Source organism: Drepanopeziza brunnea (genome assembly GCF_022702325.1).
Source record: "Drepanopeziza brunnea f. sp. 'multigermtubi' strain 214-2 chromosome Unknown ctg16, whole genome shotgun sequence".
In the NCBI taxonomy this organism is placed as follows: Eukaryota; Fungi; Ascomycota; class Leotiomycetes; order Helotiales; family Drepanopezizaceae; genus Drepanopeziza; species Drepanopeziza brunnea.
Genome location: NW_027094079.1, coordinates 65,449 through 89,700, shown reverse-complemented (window position 1 = coordinate 89,700; position 24,252 = coordinate 65,449). Strand labels below are relative to the sequence as shown.

General features: G+C 47.5%; 5 protein-coding genes across 5 annotated transcripts; 4 read left to right on the top strand and 1 right to left on the bottom strand.

Moving 5' to 3' along the window:
- Positions 1–589: 589 nt before the first annotated feature.
- On the top strand, positions 590–1,558 carry L3040_008453 (uncharacterized protein; the record flags this gene model as incomplete). Its single annotated transcript, XM_007293474.1, has 2 exons — positions 590–737; positions 789–1,558. 2 exons carry the CDS (start codon positions 590–592, stop codon positions 1,556–1,558), a joined length of 918 nt encoding a protein of 305 aa, XP_007293536.1.
- A 6,896-nt stretch (positions 1,559–8,454) lies between these two features.
- L3040_008452 (uncharacterized protein) lies at positions 8,455–9,529 on the top strand (the record flags this gene model as incomplete). The annotated part of the gene is made up of 5 exons (XM_066157060.1): positions 8,455–8,494; positions 8,551–8,939; positions 9,038–9,050; positions 9,100–9,297; positions 9,456–9,529. 5 exons carry the CDS (start codon positions 8,455–8,457, stop codon positions 9,527–9,529), a joined length of 714 nt encoding a protein of 237 aa, XP_066010333.1.
- A 1,694-nt stretch (positions 9,530–11,223) lies between these two features.
- L3040_008451 (uncharacterized protein) lies at positions 11,224–14,281 on the top strand (the record flags this gene model as incomplete). The annotated part of the gene is made up of 2 exons (XM_066157059.1): positions 11,224–11,554; positions 11,610–14,281. 2 exons carry the CDS (start codon positions 11,224–11,226, stop codon positions 14,279–14,281), a joined length of 3,003 nt encoding a protein of 1,000 aa, XP_066010332.1.
- A 1,596-nt stretch (positions 14,282–15,877) lies between these two features.
- Positions 15,878–18,179, bottom strand: L3040_008450 (uncharacterized protein; the record flags this gene model as incomplete). Its single annotated transcript, XM_007293471.1, has 4 exons — positions 15,878–17,167; positions 17,250–17,626; positions 17,676–17,839; positions 17,890–18,179. The coding sequence occupies 4 exons, from the start codon at positions 18,177–18,179 to the stop codon at positions 15,878–15,880; spliced, it is 2,121 nt and encodes a 706-aa protein (XP_007293533.1).
- Positions 18,180–20,665: 2,486 nt separating this feature from the next.
- On the top strand, positions 20,666–21,871 carry L3040_008449 (uncharacterized protein; the record flags this gene model as incomplete). Its single annotated transcript, XM_007293470.1, has 3 exons — positions 20,666–20,877; positions 20,989–21,228; positions 21,292–21,871. 3 exons carry the CDS (start codon positions 20,666–20,668, stop codon positions 21,869–21,871), a joined length of 1,032 nt encoding a protein of 343 aa, XP_007293532.1.
- Between the last annotated feature and the right edge of the window lie 2,381 nt (positions 21,872–24,252).

The following is a 24,252-nucleotide window of genomic DNA, read 5'->3' as shown; positions in this document are numbered from 1 at the left end:
ACCTACCGCTGATCTGATGTCCTCTGCATCTAAAACCGCAACTGTCGCACGAGATTTTTTTTTTTTTTTCCTACGCGGTATCAAGCCAGAAAAATGAGATAAAAAGCATAGCGTAACTTCCAAACTTTGCGATTTCTTCTTAGGAGCTTGGTCTCACTTGATTTTCCTCTCTCTGGTAGCGCATTGCGATGTCTTGGAAGAGGCTCCATGCCAAAAGCTGGAAGCTTGAGCTGGTGATCCCCAGGCCGCCAGTCAAACCCTCTTCGATCCGAGCAAGTGATAATTATATAGACCGTGCGCCTGTCAAACCAACATGAAGCCTCCTGTCTTTCAGATCGGCAATTCGCCGAACATTGCCACTTCGAGTAACGTTTTGGAATGGAGGTGCTGCACTTGCATTGTATCAGACTAGTCACCGTCTCATATTAGCGCGTTTGGAAATTCCTCGCTATCACTCGTTTCGATGCTCCTCCCTCTGTGCATATGAAAGCTTTTCCCACATTCTATAAGTTTTTTTTCTCTTTCTTTCCGAGTCCCGAGTCCCGTAATTTTCGTCATCATTCTTAGATTTCATTTCGATTCATTCGCAATGTTGTCCCAAATTCTCATTGCTGTTGCGCTCGCTGGCGCCGCAACAGCTGTCACCCCCCCCGGATTCCAGCCGGCTTCGACTACGGATCTTGTTGTCGCGTTCGGAAACACGCTCGCTGTCAATGGCAAGCTGTTGACCAAAGCAGGTACGTAGTCGTATTTTCACTCTTCGATCGACGAATCTGATCTGGGGACAGAGACGGCGATGCAGCCGACGATTGCCACGATGCAGCCGTTGACAGGAACTTATGCGATCATGATGGTCGACCCTGATATTCCGCCCCAGCAAGCTGGTGGTCCAACCGGCGAACTCCTCCACTGGATGCAGCAAGATATGACATCCGCGAACACGAGTACCATGATCGGAGACATGATGGTATACGTGCTCCAGAGCAGCGTCGACAACACCGCGGCCATTGCACCATACTTCGGCCCTTCGCCCCCAAACAAGGCACCAAACACCCACAGATACACCCAGCTGCTTCTCGATACGACCAACAACCCGACAGGCCTGGCATCACTCACACAAGCTGGAGCGACGAGAACGAACTTCGACGCCGTAAAGGTAGTTAACGCAGCGGGTGTCAAGGTCGTTGCCGGCAACTCCTTCAACGTGATGAACGTAACAGATGGCGCCGCTCCAGAAAGTGGCAACACTGCATCTGTCAACACCACAACGAGCACGAATGGAAAGCCGGCCCCTGTTGCTGCTGCTCCTGCCAACTCGGCTACTCTCCAGGCGGCAAACATTACGAAAGTAACCGGGACGCCTCAATTACCTGGCGCCGCCATGCCCAGCGGAGGGGCGACATCAAATGGGGTTCCTACTACCAGCACAGGCGGCACAACCGGGACAACGGTCAATGGGACAAGCGGAGCGCAAGGAGTGAGAGGTGCGGGACGGGATGGTATGGAGGCATATTTTGCCGTCGTTCTGGCACTGACGGCTGCCTTATTCTTGTTGTAGATATATCTGGTTCGCGGTATCAATATAATGCCTTTTCTTTTCAACTTCAGCTGCTTCCTTGACTAAATTCGGTGCTTTACCTGTTTGGTTAGTCGTGTATTCGCTGTCACCGGTCAGTATTCCTTCTCACTTCGACATTTCCTATATGCTGGGCTTGCGTAGCCAGCCGTCTGCACAGACAATACCGCCCGTGATTCATAGCTGAAACTGCATTCTGGGTTTAAGAATTGCATATAAAGAAACCGAAACCATGTTTGAGACTTTCTAGCGAAACAGCCACCCTCGCTCCCGTGACCAGCGACCAGCCCAAAAGCCCACTCACTCACAGCTAGCGCAGCCAAGCCTGGAAAACAATGCTAGAGTCCTCATTGCCACCCCGAGACCACGAAAGCCAAACTCAGATTATCAGACAGTGACATAGAGCTTCTGCATATACTGTAAAGCGATGGCTTCCTATTTTCCACCCAAAGCCCTACGGACTCACCGCTTAGTCCCAGCGTCTTCAATTCCATTCCATAACCGACGACCCCATAACCAATATGCCACTTTGCTTGGCACGAGAGATATCCGAGTTGTCAGCGGCGACGAAGAGAACCCTAGTTTCTGATATAAGACATACAGTGACCGTCAGTCTGGTCATCAAATGGTTGACGAACTGAAAACTTCAAGGGCCAAGGACTTAGCAATCGACTCACCGGTTGGGACTCTGGGAATTTCTGTTGTGGCATGAGAAAGCTTCGACGAAATATAACGGTCACAAAAATGGCTTGTAGATCTTTGGGAGTGAGAGGCTGAAGCAGGATGGTGATCAAGAAATTGAACAAGTGCAGGAGATTCGCGCTGCTTCGCTACTTCTAGATGATATCCCATTCCTGAATTTGAAGTTGTTAGACAAACGTATTAGATATAACACTCTATGCAAGCTCTAATCTCTGGGCGAGGCTCTAGAAATTATTTTTAGACGGATTGCTAATCCTGCATCTTTGTTTATAGAATAAACCACAACATATGTCGCCTTTTTGTAAGCTTGGCATTATTCAAAACGGAAACATCACCCTAGAATGTACTCGTCAACACCGTATCTTCTTTCAGCTAATTGTTAAGACCCCCCCGATTTCTCCGTAGCAAGGATTTGAACTTATTAATTAATTCACCTGAAGGCCCAAAGGACAACATTCAGCGGCAACCCAGGGTGAATTGGAGTTCTCAAGCGCCTGTATCAACCGTTGAGTGGTGGCAGGGTTTCGGGGAACGTAAGGTGGTTGGAAATCCAGATCGACGAGCTAATAGGAAGCAAGCATCTGCAAATTGAGTTTTTTCTCTTATTGATATTGCCGCCCACAGACGTTATGAGAAGATTTTATATTCGGGCCTGTAAATCCGGAATCCTGGATTCAAATCATATATAATGCCTCATAGGCTTTGTGCGGCTCACGATCGACCTTTGTCAATGAGCAAGCATTCTATTTGCCAAACTCCGCTTTCAAATTATACTGGAATCTTTGGTCCTTCGTTTCTTATTGAATCATAATCCATCTCTGAGAGCCGTGAAACCACAGGCAATCTCTCTTTGTTCAAAAAATTCAAGAAAAGTGAATGGTTTTTCAAAACCACAATACCCAAGCCCCGTATTCACAAACTAACTAGTAATCTCTCAAATTTTATATTGAAGCTCTACTTAGCAACAAATCCCCCAAAACTCTTTGTGAAATTCACCCTGGCCTAAAAGAGCCAAGGTCCACGTGACCAAGGGGCCCGACCCACTCTCCAAGTTGGCGACATTCTTCCAAGACCAGACCATAGACACCAACCTGTTAATTATCAATGCCAGAACTAGTGTTCCGTGAACTTGAACGCACGTTTCAGATATATATGCCTAGATAGCAAGCGGCCGGCATTGTTTGTTTATCTGATCTGACAAGACTTGTGTGTCTAACACGAATCTTTCAATCGTTTCCAGTCTTGTGATCGAGCTGTATATGTCTTTTAAGGGAAGGCTACACGACCGCATTCTAGACTCGTGGATCCCGCTAGTGAATAGAAGGGAGGTGAAGCCTATGGTGACTGGGCTAAAGGCGCGGAGGGATTTGTTAGAAATGAAAGCTGCGAGCATAGCGGACGGTACCTTAAAGGCAGGTAGGGGGTCATTTAAACCGTCAGCTGACAATCCGATGACAGTCTCTTTAAGAGACGATTCCAAGAGGTTGGCATAGCTAGTGGATCACCTTAGGCCGATACTTATTGAATAGAATCTGAAAACAAACGATTTAAATTATTTAAATCGTAGCTAAAATAAAACTATTTCAATCGATTGAATCGTTTTTTATAAGAGCTCGTCTTTTCGTAAAAAGATTATTACTAAAATAAGACGGTTTTAATCGATTAAATAATCATTTATAAAAGTCGGTCTTTTTATAAAAAGACCGTTTTAAGACCGTCTTGTGGCCGTCCCAAGGCCGTCCCAAGGCCGTCCCCGAACTTGAAACCGTCCCGGAAAACGTTGATTAATCGTCGGCTCGCTTAGGTGGGCCTCCTTTCAGCCTTTCAGTCTTAGTCGGTATAAGCGACTGCGGATTAGAAGCGAGTGCGGATTTTTCGAAAATATATTAGAAATTTTTGTTTATTATAGCAAATACTATTACAACTTAAAAATATTTATATAAATAATTAATCTATTATTATATCTTTTTTCGAAATATTTAAAATCGTATCATCTAATAAAATATCTAACTATCGATCGTCATTTTCATTAGATTCTGACTCGTCTTTTACTTTACGCAACGAATCGTTTGAATCTCTATTATTATTAAAATTAAAACCATCGCTATCGATATTAATACTAAGGAAAGGAATAACATTTTGCTTTAAAAAAGGGTTTTTAATAGTATCGATTGTAATTATTAAATCGTCGTTATCGAAAGAAAGTCCGAGTTAAGAAAAAGTTGGTCGAGAAATACTTTTTTTACGAAGCTGTAAAATTTAACGCTTAAGAGGTTATTGCATCTATTAAATCTCTTTCGAATCGAGAATTGGAATAAGTATTATATCGTCGTTTTTAATAATTAGACTTGCAGCAAAGCGTTCTCGTATAATCCTTTTACGCTCGCGCTTAACTTTGCGTAAATCGACTTTTTTATAATACTTAGCATCTCTTTCTTCTCTTTAAAGCTTATCGACGATTCGTTATTGTTTTATAGCAGATTCGAGATCTTTTTTAGCTTGCTATTAAGCAGCAAGCTTATTATCGATTTAAGATATTAAGCTTTCGATATAATAAAATCATTTGCGACTTATTTTTTTGCTTTCTAGCTAATCTTTGCGTTATTAAGCGAGAATAGCTAACTCTTATTTTTATAAAGTAGCTTTTATTGCAACTTCTCGAGTACCTTTTATATATGATTTGAAATCTTATTGAAAAAGACTACTTAATAACTCGTTGTATTTATCTTGCTACTTCCACGAGCTAATCTCGATATACGCTAGTTTTTAAAAAGTACGAAAAAGCTTTAGCTCGAGCTTTTTTTCGTATTTAAAAAGCGTAAAGGTTTTAAAGTTTTTTAAATATTGCGTTGCATTCGATAAGTACATTTTAAACTTCTTTTAAGCTTTTTTAATATTATATCGATTAAGTGTTTAGTTGCGAATATAATCGAGATCGTTTAAGAAAAAATTGATCGAATACTCGATATCGAGCTATGTAAGCGTAGCTTTAATCGCTAAGTCGTAGTAATACTTATAAAAATGAAAAATCTTTATATCAAAAGATTGCATATAATAAGTAAGGTAAAGAATCAATAAGTACGATAAAATGTAATTTTTATTAACTAAATTAATGAATTCCGGAGTCCGGTAGCTAGCGTGATTATCCATTAATATAAGCTTCCAAGGTTTATTCGATCTATAATTTGCGTTTTTAATATAATACTCGAAGTATAATAATGCGATTTTATTATTCGTAAATCCATTTTTAGCTTCTTTAATAAGTATGCTTGCAAGAAGTTTCGGAACGAACTATTATTACATAAATCGTTTGCTTTATATAAGAATCATCGGAGGAATAGGTTTTTAATTAATCGCATTAATTATTTCGATTATTGTTATAAATCTTCGATTTTCCGGGCTAACATTATAAAATTATAAATAAAAATTAATATATAAAATTTAAGTAAAACAATACGATATAATATACTTCTCGAATAGCTTTAAAGACTAATATTTCCGTTCTTCGCGAACAGCTAATACGAAACCTAATCTCGTCGAAATTAATAATATCTTTAAATCGAATATTCATCCTTTTTAAAGTGCGCCGATAGCTCTTAAATTACTTATGTACTTCTTGCGTATCTTACGCTACGATTCGTACTTAAGCAAAAGGTTTAGTCTTGATTTTATATAAGCTATTCGTTTTCCACCACCTTATAAACTAATTCCAGCTTTGCGGCTTCGCATATTCGTCGTATATTTTGCGTAAAGCGAATATAACGTTATAAATCAATTGCGATGTAAAAGTAAGCTAATTAATAAAAAATTGAAAAATAAATTAGCGTAACGCGTTAATATGCTAGCTTTACAAGATCTTGTTTTAACCGCCGTGCTTGCGATTTTTCGATCGCTTAAAGTAATTATTTAACGTGCGCTTATTAAGATCGTAAATACGCGCGGCAGTTTTTTAAGTCTCGTAAAGGTATTCGAACAAAAATGTTATAGCGCGTCGAAAACGCGTCGCAAGATCTTTAATTGCATTAAGACTACCTAATTAAGCGTGGCTTTTATATTAAAAAATCCTTAAAGGCTTCTTCGAACGAGTGCGTTTTCGACCTATGATTAATTGTAAAATACAATTGAATTAGTTATGCGGTTGTAAATTAAAAAGTAGTGTTATAAATTGTATTTTATATACGAAAACTAATAATAAAAAAAAAAATCCGCACTCGCTTCCGATCCGCAATCGCTTATACCGACTAAGACTGAAAGGCTGAAAGGAGGCCCACCTAAGCGAGCCGACGATTAATAAGCAAATAATTTTTTTTTTTTCAATTACTTAGCAGTCTACCCTCTACTGGGTATACTACCCCTTCATTACCAACCCCTCCCGCCCCTCCTCTCAGGTGCTATAAGGGCGCATTACCGCGGGTGAACTTTTACTGAATCGATCGATTCCGATTATTAAAAATTTAAAGCGTTGATATATAAGCCGTGGCAGCGATACCGAGAAATATCTTGGCATCGAATTTATTAAATTATTACTAAAACGATTCCATTTAAGAAGTAATTTTTATTTACAACTATACCTTTTTTAAAATAAATATCGAACTATTTCAATTTTTTAAAACGAGCGTATTAAGAAGCCTGTTTTAAAAATATAGACGGGGACGGCCATGGGACGGCCACAAAACGGTCTCTTTCAATGGGACGGTCTTCTCGGCAAACTATTACTGAAAAGAGCTTAGTACTGAATTTAAGCGGTCTAATAACCGTCTTTTATAAAAGAAGGTCAGAGGACCGCTCAAATGACCCCCTACCTGCCTTTAAGGTAGATACCTTGTAAGCTATAGAACGCCTTTATTCCATTCATTAATTAGGAAAAAGATTAAGCATTGAGTTCAAAAATCGTATTGTTTTGTATCTGCAGCTCTTTATGCATATTTGATATATATAAATTCAAGCGAAAGAAAAGTAAATATACAATATTATAACTGCTCCAAACGAATTGATCTAAGCCTACAAAGAAAGACTAGATTTACATGTCTCATCTTCAATTCAATTGTATCAGTTCAAGAAATGACGTCGGCCGAGTCGGAGCATAAGTATTCTTTTAACAGCCAGCGGCAATACAGTGAATTGGACTCGGAGCGTCGGCGCTACGTCTTCCATGGCACTAGCTCGACGCTAAAAGTCGAAGCTGAAAATCGACGCTCCTGCAACTTTTAAATACGCGTCGACCTTCCACCGTATTTCCTAAACACATAAACAACAATACACCGCGATGCCAACCCCCACCATCCATTCCGAGGTCCAGGCGCGCATAAACCGGCTCTATCGCAGAGTCAATTACCTGCGTCAGGTTTGCCTACCACTACGAGCGATGCAGATGCTCGAGAGCATGCATCATCAAGTAGCCTCACACGAGTTCAACATCAGAAGGCATAACAACTCCGCACCCCAAGCATCAGATATGAAGGCGAGATTGAACCAGTTCTTCTCCAGATCAATAGCATCCACGAGACTTGCGATAGCCTGGGAACCCCGCAGAGAGTGAACGATCTGCTCGAAGTTCTAGAGGATCTGGCTGGATCGACTGAGAAGGAAGTCATCCCCCAGAAAAACATAATGGTCCTTCGATAACCATTGAGGAATCGAGTTCCATCACAGCCTTCCTCCATCCAGTAGGGAAGAGCCCTCCTACTGCTTTTCGCACCATTGCTCAAGATACCACTAACCACTTCCGACTTACCTTTGGCTTCTGTAAAGAGACCTTAAGAAGTATTCGGCACTTCCTTGGAGCACAAGAAGACTCCGCAACGCCTAAAACCACAGCAGATCTCAAATTCACCACTGGCACCTGTCAAAGGGTCGTGGTGTCCGCATATACCAATTGCATCGGATTCGCATACTTCAATCGGTTCTGAATCGCTGCCGTCTTTTATATCCCAAGTCCCAATAACGCCGCCTCGAGACAAGGTCCATAATACCGTTCTGACTCCGATCGAACCCACCACACGCCGAATCAAGTCCATTTTTAGGAGGAGACAGCGCCGTCTCCGCATTGCCCAAGAAGAGGATATTATATCTAAATCGGCGCTTCTCTATTCGCAAGAAAATAATCCATCACAAGAGATCGAGCCCCGAGGGCGGGATCCCAGTAGGATCGAAGTTTGTCTCGAACGCTTGTCTGCATGAACTTCTCAACTTCGCCCTTACTAATCAGCAATTCAAGTAGGTCAAGTTAAACTTGTTCAGCCCTGCTCCGAAAGACCCACATGGGATTACAGCTGTGTGGGTCGGCCTTAAGAAAGGTGTGGTGCCAACAGACGAAGATGGGCAGCGAGAGATGAGGGTCGTCGAAGAAGTACTGGCGAGGTTCCATAAGCATGATAGCAACGCATCCTCAGGGAACTTGGACCGATATTTCCTAAAGGCCATCAAGTACATCATCACCAGAGACACAGAATTGGCTGCTTTCATTCACATAGGCGCAGTGCCGCCTAAGTTTCCTTGGATGATAGGCGGCAAGCATCCTCAGGATGGCTGGGACCCCAACACTGGACTGCCTCGGGGGGCATTCGCTTTTACTAATCCCAAAGCGAAGCAGGCTATCCTCGCAAAGTCTTTGGAGATTCGCAGAGGAAAGGGGATATATGCAACAAACAAATTGTTAAATGTAAGTAACATTAGATCTCATTGTCCCTATAGTCCTGAACACACAAAATCTTCTTAATAGGCCACTACTGACTCTTTCACTCGCTTGTTTTCTCCTAGTTCAAAAATATAAGTATGGCATACGCGCTTTCATTTGATGGCAGTCTGGGCAGAGTTCATAGCAGGTGTGGATAGCAAGGACCCCGACGCCCAACGCGAGAAGGGAATGGTCTACCGCGGCCTCGAGGAGTTCCACAAGCAAGACAGTCTGGATGGTTTCCAAGAGGTTCTGCTAGAACCTTCCCAGGCCTATATTGATCGCACTCGTCTTCAGTGGCCTCAGTTATGCAAAGCCGCAGACCATTTCAACACCTCAAGAGGTAACGACCAGGCTGCCCGAAGTTTTTTTTTTTTTTTTTTTTTTTTTTTTTTTTTTCACTGGACTTGAAGTGTCCAGTTTTTTTCGAGAACATGTTAAATATTGTTTCTTTTCATTTTCTGTCGATGTGCCAGCTGCTGACTTCGGCGTGCCCTACAGGTAACTATGGTGCTGCGACTGATCAGAATAGTAGCAAGCGACCTGGGATCGAGGACTCGGAAGAAGACTTGTGAGCGAAGAAAGTGCGGTGGTCAGCACAATAAAACAAGCATGCAAACAGCCAAAGTAACAACGTTGTGGTGGAACCAAAGATCGACAGTGAAGAGGACCCAGCAAAGCAGCGAGACTCGGCTAAGACACCCAGGAAGTGCGATAATGATGGCGACTGGTTTTTTTGCTGATTTCAAGGAGCCCAGGGATTCTACCATCGATTGAGGATAATGGGAGTTGATATTGCGCGTGTCTTGAGGCATAATGCAATAATTGTAGGATAATCCCACCACTTGCCGGGAGGCACCGTTGATGTCGTTTCGAAGTGGCAGTTGCCTGTGCACAGGGCCTTTTTCGCTGGCAGGAGAGGTAAGGAAAGCTGGGGCGTCGTCGTATTGATCCAAGCCACGACGCACATGAACATGCCTGCTGCAACGAGAGCTTGTACGTCGTCGTTTGTGGACCGCGAGATGATTTCTCCGAGACTCATGTTTGCAAGCAAGTGCTTTGCCCATGTAGCAGCCAAGTGTTGAACGTACTATTAAAACGTTGTGGGGACCTTGATTACTTACCCAGGATTCAGGGATTCATCCACTGATTTAAAGTTAAGTCGACCTCATTGCAGAGTTCGCACAAGCATAACTCCTTGCCCTGAAGTTCGGGATTTCATATGGGGCGTCGAGAAAGTTCCGAGATGTGGCTCTGAAGATTATATATACGTATATCTGGACGAGATCAATCCGTACGGCGGTCAAGATGCAGAGCTTGTTTACTTACTTGCTGAGTGGCGGCCTCGCTCCCAAGAAATTTCTTTCCGCCTATCTCCTTCTTTCGTTCAGATTCTCGAAGACAGTTTCCGGATCGACAACAGCTGCTGCAGTACCTTCGGATGCTATTGTTGATTGAGTCAATCATTCTGCTCGTAACAAGCAGCGGCGGTCGAGAGCTGCAGAAGGGGAAGCCGTCGGCGCCTGATAGACTCTATCTATCTAGGCCATTTGACGAGCCATCCGTATCAGAAGATTTTTTCTGACGCCGTTCTCAACGGAGTACCTAGGTCTGGCAGGACTGAGTTATTTCCGGGTGGTGACTCGATGAAGGCTTATGAATTGGGATCTCGGAGTAGATGGAGTCAAAATTGAGTTACCAAGACTTCCCTGAGCCGAGCTATGTCCCACGTGCCTGCAGTCAGGTGATCAAGTCAGTTGGATATTGACAACTCCCAGCTTTCTTTTGGAAGAGATCTTTTGGGATAGAGATTGATTGAGCTTGATTCAATGGTGGATAGATTCGGGATTCTCTATCGCAGTTATCGGTTCGAGCTTACAAGTTGGAAAGTTCCTTCCTGAATGAATTATGAAAGGTCTGGAATATCAATCGGCGCGTTAGCACCTGACTGAATGCCCAATTCCTCGGGACATCGAATCATCCGCGGCATACTGAAAGCAAGAGGGAGACCAAATAGTTGATAGAAGGCTCAAGCCTCTAGAATACCAGAGATCGAGGGAGGAAACCAACTCTAGTTCATCCTTTGGTACAACCAATCGGAGTGAAGGCGGGATTTAGCCGAGTCAGTGTCAATATTTGGTTTGTGGAATATCGACGACTTGTGGTAAGGCATCAGCGGCCGCTTTCTCGCCCTATTTCAACCCGACGGTCTCCTCCCCAGCCTCATCCGATATCCAAACAACACACACGAAAACTTAAAGCAGACAAGATGGAGGACATCGTGACTACAGCGCAGATAGAGAAGTATCAGAGAGAAGGAGGTCTTCAGGATGCTCAGGCGGCACAGACGCTCCCGCAAGAAGCATGCAAATCAAAGGCGCAGTCGGTGTCTCATCCACCAGGCCTTTCTCGTCCACGATACCGCTCTCGCGCGGTCGAGATTGAGAAGTTATTGATGAAACAGTCACAGGTTTATCGATCGATCTTGTGGGGGAGCGCCGAATACAAAGCTGTACAGGCTCTCGCCAAAAAGTCATGTGCTATGGTAGACGTTGACAACGAGCTGAGAGAGGCGGAGGTGATTTTCTGGTCCATGATCGGTACGTAAAGTCCATCCAGCGAGCAAAGACATGGAATTGAGACTCATAACTACAGGTGGCGATGTACCGTTTCCAGAGGACCACGAGAGTGAGAACGGGGTTGACAACGGGGATGACCACGAAATTGACGGCGAGAGCGACGACGAGAGCGACGACGAGAGTGACGACAAAAGTGACGGTGGAGCCCCAGTAAAATCTGCTTCTCCCGCACCATCCGAGGCCTGCTCTTTGGGGCTCGACTCCAATGCTTCGTTGAACGCGATTATTGAACATATCACAACGACGCTGTCTCTGCCTGAGTTTGTGGCATCGCTAACATCACCAGCTTCTGGTATGCACTCGGCAAAGGAGGCTACTCGGCCAGCCCAGCAAAAGACTAAAGCTTCTGGCTTCCAACCATCCAGTCCTACGTACCCTCGGACCGAGGAACAGCTAAAGCTTGCGGAAACCCACCAGTCTCAACGCCTCACCGAAAGCTGTACTGCTGACACGCCCGCTGGGCCTTCGGATTTCAGCTCTAAGGAGAAAAGCTGGGGAGGTTTCGAGGATTCTTGGGGAAAGGCTGCTAATACTCCGGCTTCTGGTGGTGACATATCTCTTGTCCGAGGCCCTGACTCTGCATATCCGGGATCTTATGGACAGTTTCCGCCATTGGTTACTAGCCATCGAGCACTCTACCCCGAGACCGAATCCTTCGAGACAGCCCCGGCCGCGGCCCGAAAGATCGTCAAGCCTCATGAGTACAATGAAGTCAACATCTTCGCACCAGAGGACCCCCAAGGCTTCACCGATACCGCAAGCGAAATTGCTTTTACGACGGGAAAGCTTTCTAGGAATCGTGACCGCAGTTCTACGTGTGAAACTAAAGGCTCGGACTCTGACCATCGGGACAGTCCTTGTCTATCTGATTCACAGGAGCCCCTGATCGAATCTGATTTCTTAATGGCAGAGCGTTATAGGACTGATTTTTGGGCTTCTCCGGGAATCAAAAGCAAGGGCCCTGATTACAGACCTTATGAATCTGCTTATGAATCTACTGCACAAGATTCTCCTACCGATACCAAGCTCTCTAAGGGTGATCTTTGGGCTTCAGCGGGAATTGAATTCATAGGCTCTACTTACAGACCTTATAAATCTGCTGCACAAGAGCCTCCTACCGATACCAAGCTCTCTGAGGGTGATTTTTGGGCTTCAGCGGGAACTGAATTCATAGGCTCTACTTACAGACCTTATAAATCTGCTGCACAAGAGCCTCCTACCGATACCAAGCTTTCTAAGGATGATCATTGGGCTTCAGCGGGAACTGAATTCATAGGCTCTGCTTACAGACCTTATAAACCTGCTGCACAAGATTCTCTTGTCGATACCAAGCTCTCTAAGGGTGAACTTTGGGCTTCAGCGGGAACTGAATTCATAGGCTCTGCTTACAGACCTTATAAACCTGCTGCACAAGAGCCTCCTACCGATACCAAGATTTCTAAGAATGATCATTGGGCCTCTGCGGAGACCAGATTCATAGACACTGACTACAGACCTTTCAAATCTACTTATGAATCTGCTGCACAAGGCTCTCATACCGACACCAAGCTCTTTGAGGATGGTCTTTGGGCTTCTGCGGGAACCAAAATCGTAGACACTGGTTACAGACCTTATAGACCTGCTGCACAGAAGCCTCCTACCGACACTGGGCTCTCTGGGGGCGATGTTTGGCCTTCTGCAAGAACCAGATTCATGAGCTCTGAGTACAGACCTTACAAATCTGCTGCACAGAAGCCTCCTACCGACACTGAGCTCTCTGGGGGCGATGTTTGGGCTTCTGCAGGAACCAGATTCATAAGCTCTGAGTACAGACCTTATAGACCTGCTGCACACGAGCCTCCTACCGACACCAAGCTCTCTGGGGGCGATATTTGGGCTTTTGCAGGAACCAGATTCATGAGCTCTGAGTACAGACCTTATAGACCTGCTGCACAGAAGCCTCTTACCGACACTGGGCTCTCTGGGGGCGATATTTGGGCTTTTGCAGGAACCAGATTCATGAGCTCTGAATACAGACCTTACAAACCTGCTGCACGAGAGCCTCCAACAGACACCAAGCCTTCCACGGGAAGCACAAGCCAAGGCACAATGGGCAACAGTGCGATCGCTTTCAGACAGCACACGGCAGCAGCCCCAGTCTCTCCAGAGTGTGATACGATTGACACTAACGACCGCCGGTACGCGGGAAGAGATTCGCGCGCGGCCAGCTCCAAAGCCAAAGGCAAAGCCAAAGCCAAAGCCGCCCCCCAAACCCCCAAGCACAATCCCCGTCCCTACGCGTCGCTCTCCATGGTCGACTCTAGCAGCAACGTCCCCGCCTACTACACCTTCTCCGGCCGCCGTTCAACCCGACCCCCGCAACAACCATCATTCACCCGTCGCATCCCCTCCTCCGACGACCTGATTCCTCCCGCCCACGCCAGCGCGCCGTCGCCAGCCGCCGCCGCCGCCGCCTTCTCCTTCTCGCCGCCGCCGCCCGTGTCGGGCATCGCAGCCTGGAAAGCCCTCCCCGAGAAGATCCAGCGCGAAGACAAGGCCGCCGCCGAAGCCCACCCGCACCGCGTCCGCAGCCCCCACGCCAAGGTCCCCACCATCCACGAGACGTTCAAGAAGGTTGTCGTCGTCTCGCCCGAGGGAGACTTTGAGCAGCGCAAGGTCGTGAAGGAGAGCTTCCAGACGATCGAGTGAGTGGGTGAATGACTGGGTGGATGGGTGGGTGTTTCCAACCTGCTGATGCCCTCATGGCGCTAGCCGATTGGCGTTGGTTGCGGTGCTCGTTTCTTACTTAGCACTGCGAGGTGAGTCGTAAGGGCTAGGGTGCGATCCGATACAATACAATACAATACAATACAATGAATCCAATACACTTCGATAAGAATATGAATGTGCCCAGAGGAATTAATGCCGGTGAGACGTGACTTGGAGTCGATCATGCTTTGCTTGCGTTGCGTTGCATTGCGTTGCGCTGCTTTGCTTTGGTTTGCGACCTATTCTCTCGCGCCACACCCTTTTCTGACTACCTACCTAGGTACCTAACGTGGATTTCCCTCTGCTCCGTATCGGTATCGCAGCAACCCTCCCTTCACACTGCGCATCTCAAGCCCCGTGGAAATTCAAAAGCTCAAATATAAAATCTCTTTGTGTCGTCAAATTCAGAAGGGCGGGTGACGGTGACATTGACGGTGAAAATGACATTGACATTGACATCTATCTATCGATCCATCCTCCCATCCATCCTCCCACTCCTCTCCTCTTCCACCCTCCCTTCTGTCTCTCCATCGAGCTCCCAAGATCTCTCTATTCGCACTCATGTATCATCTTGTTAATCTGGAAAGTCTTAGCAGAACGACTCTTCGCCTTAACAAGTGAGATTCCCAGGTCCGCAATTAGGTAGCTGATTCGGTGAATCCTCCTCTTCCTCTTCCTGACTCCATATGAGACGAGATCCTGGCTGTGGTAGGAAAGCTGGCTTAGGCTGGGTATGCTATTTGAAACGCATGGAGAGGGAGGGACGGCACGGCGGCGAGAGATTGAGTGAGTGAGTGAGTGCATGAGTGCATGAGTCGTCAGCGTCGGCTTCAACTTTCCAACAGCCTAGCACTGACTGGCGAGGGTTGCAAAAACACCAGACCACACCACACCACACCACGAAAATACAGAGCAGTGAGCAGACTGGACCGCGATTTCATGTATGGTATGCTGCGGATACAGCCGCTATTAATCGGCAGCTACATACGATACGGAGAGCGGTCCTTCCTTCTCGTCCGCCAGGCCCAGTCCAGTAGCCAATCGCCACCACCACCACCACCCTACAAACACAGTTCTTGTAGCCATCCCCAACTAACTAACGCCTTCCGCATGATACCTCATCAAGAGACATACATGTCGATCTTATCCCATCGTACTGGGGCGATCCTGCTCCATCCTGACAGAAAAACAGTACAAGAGAAAGATAGATCGTCGACAAGGGGATTCGGAAAGGGGAAAAAAGACAAGGTATCATTAGAAGGGAAGCATCGTCTGTCCATAAACAAGACACGCTCCATTCAACGCAGATAGATGCATGCAGACCCAAACACCAACACCATGCTTGCCAAAAAACAAAAAAAAAAAAAAAAAAAAAAAAAGAGTTCGAGTGGCTCATGCCTAGCAACCAAGTAAGATAGATTGGCTTGCATCCGAGAACTTTTCATTTTCTCAACTGTTCTACGTTTCTACCGCCGCTCCGTGGTTGCGTTCTGCTCACCTCAACTCATACACACGACGGCCGCGCATCGAGGGACTTCAAATCCAGTCCATCTTGGTGCGCAGCGGCGGCCGCGTCTTAGATGGGCCTGCCTCAGGCGACCCGGGCGGAGTGACATGCAGTGGGCTCCTAGCAGGAACGGTGACCTTCTTCTCGGGCGAATAAACAGTCGGGCTAAGCGAGTACACCGCCGGGCTAGGCGTGTACACTGTCGGACTGAGCTGAGTGATCGACTCGCGGATCTTTTCTATTTGTGGTAGGTAGACCTTGGGCGTTAGGGGAAACGCCTTATTCATCGATGTCGGGGTTCTTAGTTGGGGCGAGTGGTTCCGACTTGTGCTGACGGGCGTGACGAGACCCGGCTTCGAAGAAGTGAGCGAGGCAAAGTTTGTCTGCACTTTTAACGGTGCGCCTGCGGATGTTGCTTTCGTCTTTGCGGCAGCCGGGGAAGGGGGGAGTGATCGTTCGGAGGCGGCGGAGTAGGTGTTCGGGGGTGTTGCTAATCTGGGGGCACTGCGGGGGGAGGACGCCTTTCGTGCCCCGGGTACTTGTAAGGTCGATCCCTTATATGTTGTAGATGGCAAGGGGAGAGTATCAAGGTCTTCTTGAGGGGTTGGGGGAGCGTGTGATAGTCGGAGCCCGATTTGCACCGTCGCTGACGAGCCGTCTGAGGAGTTTCTTTTGTGCCGTGGGCCACCGGTGTGCCTGAGAGGCGGTGGGGGCGCTAAGTCGCTGATTTCGTTGATGTCGCTGATGTCGCTGATGTCGTAGACCGAGTCCCTCTTTGGGCTGTTTCTCAATGGGCTATGATTCTCAGCGGGGAAGAGGGAGTAGGATGGATTTCCTGCGAGTGCTCGTCCCGACACTGCTGGGCCAGGGTTGACAGCGTCTGCCGCTCGAGAGATCTTTGGCATAGGGCTCATCTCCGTTTCCAGGTATTTTTGTGGTTCGTATGGTGTGCTCCGAAGGGACGCGATATATATTCCTCGTCCCTTCTCAAACCCGATGAGACTGGCATCGCTTTCAGGGCGACTCGCACGGCTCTCCAGGTCGTCTCTTAGTGTATCTGGTCCAGTTACTGGGTTGATCAAATGCGCCCGCATTGCCAATTCGTTTGGACCAAACATCCGGAGAGCATGTCTTGGGTGATCCCAGTCTTTTGTCATAGTCTTGGGTGCGAAGGATGTCGTGGTGGTATTCGACCGTAAGAACAGGTGCAGCAGACCGCTCATTAAACCCGACAAGTTCAGAACCACAGTCGCCATCATAGAGAGCTTGATGTCCCCCTCTTTGTCAATCAACGTGTAGAAAAATGGAGTAACGAATACCTGAAATGATTTAGCTCTTCTCTGCTGGCTATTTGAAGGCAAGCGGGGGGGGGGGGGGGGGGGGGGGGGGGTGGCAATTTACCAGTGAGATTATACCAAGAATCAAGTAGTACACGATCCGAGACGCCGCAATTCGCTGATGCTGGTCGATTAGATTTACGGTAGATAATCTCATAAAGATTGTAACGGCAGCAGCAATCATCAATACGCCTGTAATGCAGAGCAAAACAAAACCCAATAGTCCAAGTCCGGAAACAAACCAGATCAACGATGCGAAGCATGATTCGGGTTGTGGCCGGACGTGGGCGGGTATCCAGACCCCGATGATCATGACGAGTATGACTCCGAGGCAAATAGTGACATCCCATTTGCCTCTTGCCTGAAATGCTATGCTTCGGAAAGATCGGATGGCGCATTCTGCTCCAAATACCAGCTGGATAAATGGGACTACGAACAGAGCTGTGTCCGTTAGCCAAGTCCTGATTGAAGCGAATACCACACGGCGTACCAGGCCACAGGAACTGCGCAATTAATCCGCACGTATTCTGAACGAATAGAGATGAAAGTCCTTCTCCTTGCACTCCGGCAAATACAAGACCTTGAATAGCAATTCCTAGTGCCAACACCAAAGGAAAAGTTTCAGCTGGATGTATCGACGAGACGCAGATTTTCCTTATCCCACAGTCAGCTTCCTTGCCCTTCAATCACCTCTTACTACTCACGATGCCTTGAGTCTTGGATTGCATCTCTTCGAGGCACAATAACAGTCGTACAAAATACTACTGGCGGTGGCCAGAGCGGCCAGTACATTAAAGGTGGCGAGAATTATTGTCGAGGTCCTGACCGACTTGCTCTCAGCAAACACCAAATTTGAAATCAGATTGGAGGTCGAGTTCCCCGAGGATCCTGTCCGGTTCACAGCATTCTGAGAGAATGCAATCGTCCGGTTCCCGGTGTGGTTGAACATGGACCTGATCACCTTCTCCGTCAACATCCGTGCCGACACAGCCATGATCCCTTCCTGCATGCCGACGTCCATCAACTTCAAATATTATCGTGGGCAGGGAGCCGGAGCGTTGCCTTTCGTAGGGGTTGTCAAATCGTGAACATCGCCTGGGTCGTCTTGGTGGTGAAATAGAATGTCTGAAGAGAAAGACTAGATTATGGGAGAAGGTAGCGACAGAGAACACCGATAGGCCAGCCCGCTGGGAAAAGGAAGGATGAAACGGGGTCCTGAGCCAGCCAGCGGTGACGGAATGCACCGACGAATGAGAAGGTCGATGCGAAAGACCGACAGCAACAACTCGAAGAGAGAGTTGAGACAAAATATTCGCCTTCCCGGGATTGCATGAAGTATATAAGAGAATGCCCGAGCAGAGTTGGGAACTTGATCCTGGTGGCCCAGGAGCGATTGAAGCGAGGACCTGTACACTAGGGCCTTCCATGAAGCAGGGGAGTGGCTCCCACTTGAAAAGCCAATTGTCCCCGGGAAGGTCGCCAGTGGATGGATGGAGAAGCACTGAGTGCCTTCACGTCTGTATCATGTACCAAACTTATCATTGTACGAGAGACTTATTGCAGAGATACCCAATGTATCTGGGTCGATGGACCTCCTCAGGTGCAGTACTTCCCGGATGTCGAAGAAGCTGGAGGTATAGCATTCTGCATCGTAGCTAACCCAAGTTTGCACTTCATCCGTCGATGTGGCGGGAACAATGTGGCCTGGTCTTCCAGACTTCGAGGCGAGACGAGTGAGAGGATTGTTGATGTTGCGCACTTGAGGTTTCGTTGTCGTCGCAGGGTCTCGCTTAGTCCCTTGAAACCACGGGAACAGGGCTGTGGGATCAGCGTTCATGCAAACGAGGGCCGCCCTCGCGGCAACGTAGATGCTCTGAATAAAAAAGCGTCTAAAATCCCCGACCGAGATTCACTTGGCCGCTCTTTCAGAGAAGTCTTCCGGTGTATCCTGGGACGAGCGCACGAATATGGTTCGTCGCTCACCGACTTTGGGGCGCAGAGCACGGCGCTGAAGACTATCGGACGCCATCATATCTTGATGCATTGCATCTTGAATTTTGCGTCGAGGACAAGATATCCAATAAAGTGATATGGCACTCCGTTGCCAACGCTTGCACCGAGTCGACTGCTGACCAGGCACTTTGCGCGTTGAGCGTGTCTACGCAAGTGGTTGACCATTCGAAGTAAGCCCGACCAGTTCGTTAGGGAGCCGCGGGGATTCCATGGGAATAGTTCGTCCGGAGTAACATAATAGCCGCAGCTATTCTTCGGGAGTTTTCCCTTGCCGTCAAGCTTCGGGCGGGGTCCAGTGGCGTCCCATGAAGCTCGAAGAGTCGCAAGATATGAGATAAAACTTGTCGACAAACGTGCTGTCACGACCCAATCGCGAGAACGGAGGGGGCGGGTCGGGCCCAGATGATATCTGAAAGCGCGGCTGGAGTCGATGATAGATGAGCTGGATAGATGAGCTGGATATCGAGAACTCCGGCGTTGGTTCTCCGTCGTCATGAGGAGTTGTGGTTCGTGTCGGTCCGGGGCGCGCTAAAGCGAGCCGCGAAAAACGTGATCTGTTCTTTGCATCATTCTACCGGTACCGGTATCTGTGCATGTTCGAGGTCCGGGAATCGTTTGCACAGATATCATGTCAACATTGATTTCCCATCACTTTCACTCGCGTTAAAGTATCAAACCCACATGGCACAATCGGCACCTGTTCGGATCTTCGCCACATCAAGCGTCTTTCCCCGGCTTTCCTGTCCTTTGCAGAAAAGGCGTGGATCCCTTTTTGAGTTGTAAATATATTGCATTTCCAGCTGCGCTGCCTCCAGCCTTAAACTCGCCGGTCATTTATAGAACAACGTGCCCACCAAGCTTTCATTGTTGCATTACAATATAGATTTAACTGGTATACCGGTACCCTGGCCCCAGATCGCTTCTCTTTGGCCCTTCCCGTTGATCCGGTGCATCTTCCCTCCACGACGTGCCAGGTCAATCTATTAGACTTCTTCTCGTTGAGCTTGTCTCTTGCCGAGACTTTTTTCCGCTTATGCAGAGTATATTTTGAGTTGACCTTTGGGTTCCGCGGGTCTTTGCACTGCGCCAAAGGTGCTTTCAAAAGTATTTCAAAAGTATTGCCCTCATCGCCCTGCGACCTACGACCTGCGACCTGCGAGATAGGCCGGTCTCGATGAGGCGCTCGCTCCACTTCTCCCCTTCCGCCGAGAAGATTCTCTACGCCCGACCAGAGGGACCAGAGGGACCAGAGGGAACAGTGCATGTGACGTCAATTGCGGAGAGGCTTCTAAACTCCGACGATCTCCTTGGAAATCGCCTGCACCTTGTGGAAGACTCCGAACTCTTCTCTCCATCTCTCCAAAGACGAAGCTTTGCAATACAAGACCAACAACACCTCTTTATATATGGTCTTGCCTTCACACCAATTTCACCACTTCCCGCAAAATTCCCACAACTGCAGTGAATATGGCACCAACACTGGCAACGCGCAAGCTCGGCAAGAACGGCCCTTCCATCCCAGCCCTGGGATTCGGATTGATGGGCTTGAGCTCCTTCTACGGGAAGACCGAGTCTGATGAGGAGAGATTCAAGGTCCTGGATAGAGCATACGCTCTGGGAGAGACGTTCTGGGATTCGGCCGATATCTACGGCGATTCCGAGGACCTGCTGGGAAAATGGTAAGGGCCCCCATTGCCAATCCTCCTCCTTTTTTTTTTTTTTTTTTTTTTTTTTTTTTTTTTTTTTTGGATTTCGAAAGACATGATATTAACTGCAGCACGATGGAACAGGTTCGCGAAGACCGGCAAGCGCAACGACATCTTCCTCGCGACCAAATTCGCCAACAAGATTGTTGGCGAGGGACACGAGATGAAGCGCTCGATCGACTCCTCGCCCGAGTACTGCAAGCAGGCGTGCGAGAAGAGCCTGAAGAGACTGGGTGTCGAGACCATCGATCTCTACTACTGCCACCGCGTGGACGGCAAGACGCCGATCGAGAGGACCGTAGAGGCAATGGTGGAGTTGAAGAAGTATGTACTTCCACCCTTCCCTCCCTTCACATACCCTCGACTAACAACGTGGACCCGTGTCAGGGCAGGCAAGATCAAGTACCTCGGTCTCTCGGAAGTCTCCTCAGACACTCTCCGCAGAGCAGAGAAGGTCCACCACATCGACGCCGTACAGATCGAATACTCCCCTTTCGCCACTGACATCGAGCAGCCTCAAATCAACCTTCTAGCCACCTGCCGCGAACTCGGCATCGCCACCGTCGCCTACTCGCCTCTGGGCCGCGGCCTGCTGACCGGAGTCTACAAGTCCCCCGCCGATTTCGAAGACGGCGATTTCAGAAAGTTCTCCCCGAGATTCAGCGACGAGAACTTCCCCAAGAACCTCAAGCTGGTGGATGGGATCCAGGAGTTGGCGAAGAAGAAGGGGTGTACGGCCGGTCAGCTGACGTTAGCCTGGTTGATGGCGCAAGGAGAGGATATCCTGCCCATTCCGGGGACGAAGAAGATCAAGTATCTGGAAGAAAATTTGGGGGCGCTAGATGTCAGCTTGACGGACGAGGAGGTGAAGGAGATTCGTCAACTGGTAGATAATGCCGAGGTGCATGGGTCGAGGTATCCGGAGGCCATGATGTCGAGCTTGTTTGCTGATACACCTGCATTGTAGTCGGCAGGTCTGTTCAGCTGGCGGGTATACCACGATCATATGAAGCGCTAGGTTTCTTCTTCCTCTCCGTCCTCTCCTTCTCCTTCTTCTTCTTCTTCTTCTTCTTCTTCTTCTTCTTCTTCTTCTTCTTCTTCTTCTTCTTCTTCTTCTTCTTCTTCTTCTTCTTCTTCTTCTTCTTCTTCTTCTTCTTCTTCTTCTTCTTCTTCTTCTTCTTCCTTTCCGATCCCATTTCTGAACTTACGGAATGATATTGAATTTCAGCACAATCGAATTGAATTTCCTGACTCACTGTCTCGCTCAACTCAGAAGACCCTTTCCCCGAATTGGCAATTGACTGTAAACCTACCATGTTATGATTCACCAGCAGCCAGCCAGCCAGCCAGCCAGCCAGCCAAACAGAAAAACCCACCGCGAGGAACGAACATCCACTACTTATCACTCATAGAGTAATAACCAGACCGCGTCATACAAAATTCCAAATCGCTACTAGAGAAGAAACCAGGGCACGCGGCAAAAGAAACTAGCATTCAGCGAAATGTCCCGCTCCCCTTCCTTCCTCCCTTCTTCGAGCTGCCAGAGAAAGGGAGGGAAAGGACAGGAGAGCAAGATTCGTTTTGGAAGGCAGTAGGTAGATGCGCGCTGACACTGACTGGGCTGTATACACACGATGAGTAGAGCCTGGATTCGGGCGGGACTGGACTGGACTGGACGCGATTTTTTTCTAGAGTCGACAACAGTTGCATTCTCGATAATGCTAGTACTGATAGTAAATCTAATACCAAAGCTAATGCCAATGCTAATGCCAACAGGTGTCAATATCACAATGCACGAAAGACGTCACGCCACAGAGAGCTCGGGGAAGGAAAGACTATCATTAATAATATCACGACTCACTAGCGCACCTCAAAAGTATAAAACCTTTTGTACATCTTAAAAGAATAATCATCCTCTCTTCTTCTATTTGAATAAGAACACATTTCTAGCGACCTTACGTAAGCGTTCTCGGTCACGGGCTCTCACCCACTCCATGATAGATACAGAGCTGGGCTTGAGAAGCGTCGGGAATACCAGCTGGGCTTTTACTGTGGTTCGTTTTGAGTGTGGGGCGGGTGGGTGGAATAGTTCTGCTTCTGGCCCCCCCTATATGCGATTCGCGAGGCGAGTCGAGTAGGTAGCGTACCGTGACGGCGCATGCAGTCTGTCCGTAGAGCAGACAGGTGGTGCAGAGAATGCAGCGCGAGGACCCGCTTGCGTCTGACGAACGGGGGAAGAAGTGGCATGTGTTGTTATATTGGTGTGTTGACACACAGATGATATCCTTTCAAAGGAGTACGGTACATAGAGTAATAACAGCCAAAACGAGACTGACAGCAGCAACTTCAGGTTCCGCAAATAGAATAGACTGGTTGACATTGAACTACCACTTCCATTTCGCATTTCCACGCTGGCTTGCGGACTTGCTGATCGTGATATGGCTGAGGGGTTTTGTTTATAGTATAGATACACAACTTACAACAGGGAAACCTGGGAATACTCTCCTGCTGCTTTAAACGATATAGTCTGACTTCTCTCTCTCTCGAAAGAGCCCGTCTGATTCCGACATACCCTCGGAAACAGCCTAGAGAAAGACGTATGAGTTTCAACGTTATGAAGAAAGGGGAAGTCGGGATTCATCTACAGATAAAAGGGCGACAGATTGAATAGATAGAATAGAATAAGCAGCGATGTTCTGACCAGTCCATTCCAGCGCATAAAAGGACTTCGCAGGTCTTTATATTTTGATCTGCAACGATAAATCATATTAAGCGGAAGATTACAGAAGGTGATGCGTGTGCATCGCTGGGTCCTGTTATGTGATCTTCTAAACATGGCTGCACCATGTAGTGGCACGATACACGGCGACTGTGTTATGGCTGGCTGCTGAGCAATGCTGAGCTCAATCTATCTACTGAGATCTGGACGGAAAAGACCGCAATAGTAAAGGGTAATGGCAGCAAGCGAAGATTTGACAGTAAGAACAAGAACCACTACTTCCAGGAACACCCGCGGAAGAAAAGTGCAGCATCCGGTGAAGGTAGACTTACTAGAATCGGAGCCATGAAGCACAGGCAGCCACTCCCTAGCACTGATCAAATCCAAACGGATTCGCGGTGTCAACGCTATTGAGTGGTTTGATTCGATTGAAGCACTTACCCTTAAATATTGCAAAGAGAGGCCAGGACAAAGAAATCTGCCAAATAAAACTCCTGCCCATTGCTATGGAGCATGTTCCTGGTGTCCAAGGTAAAATTTCATGGGTATATTCCAAGCGCCTCCCCCCCCCCCCCTCCTCCGTGCTATCTTTTTTTTTTTTGTGCAAAGTATCCAAAGATCAGAGGGCT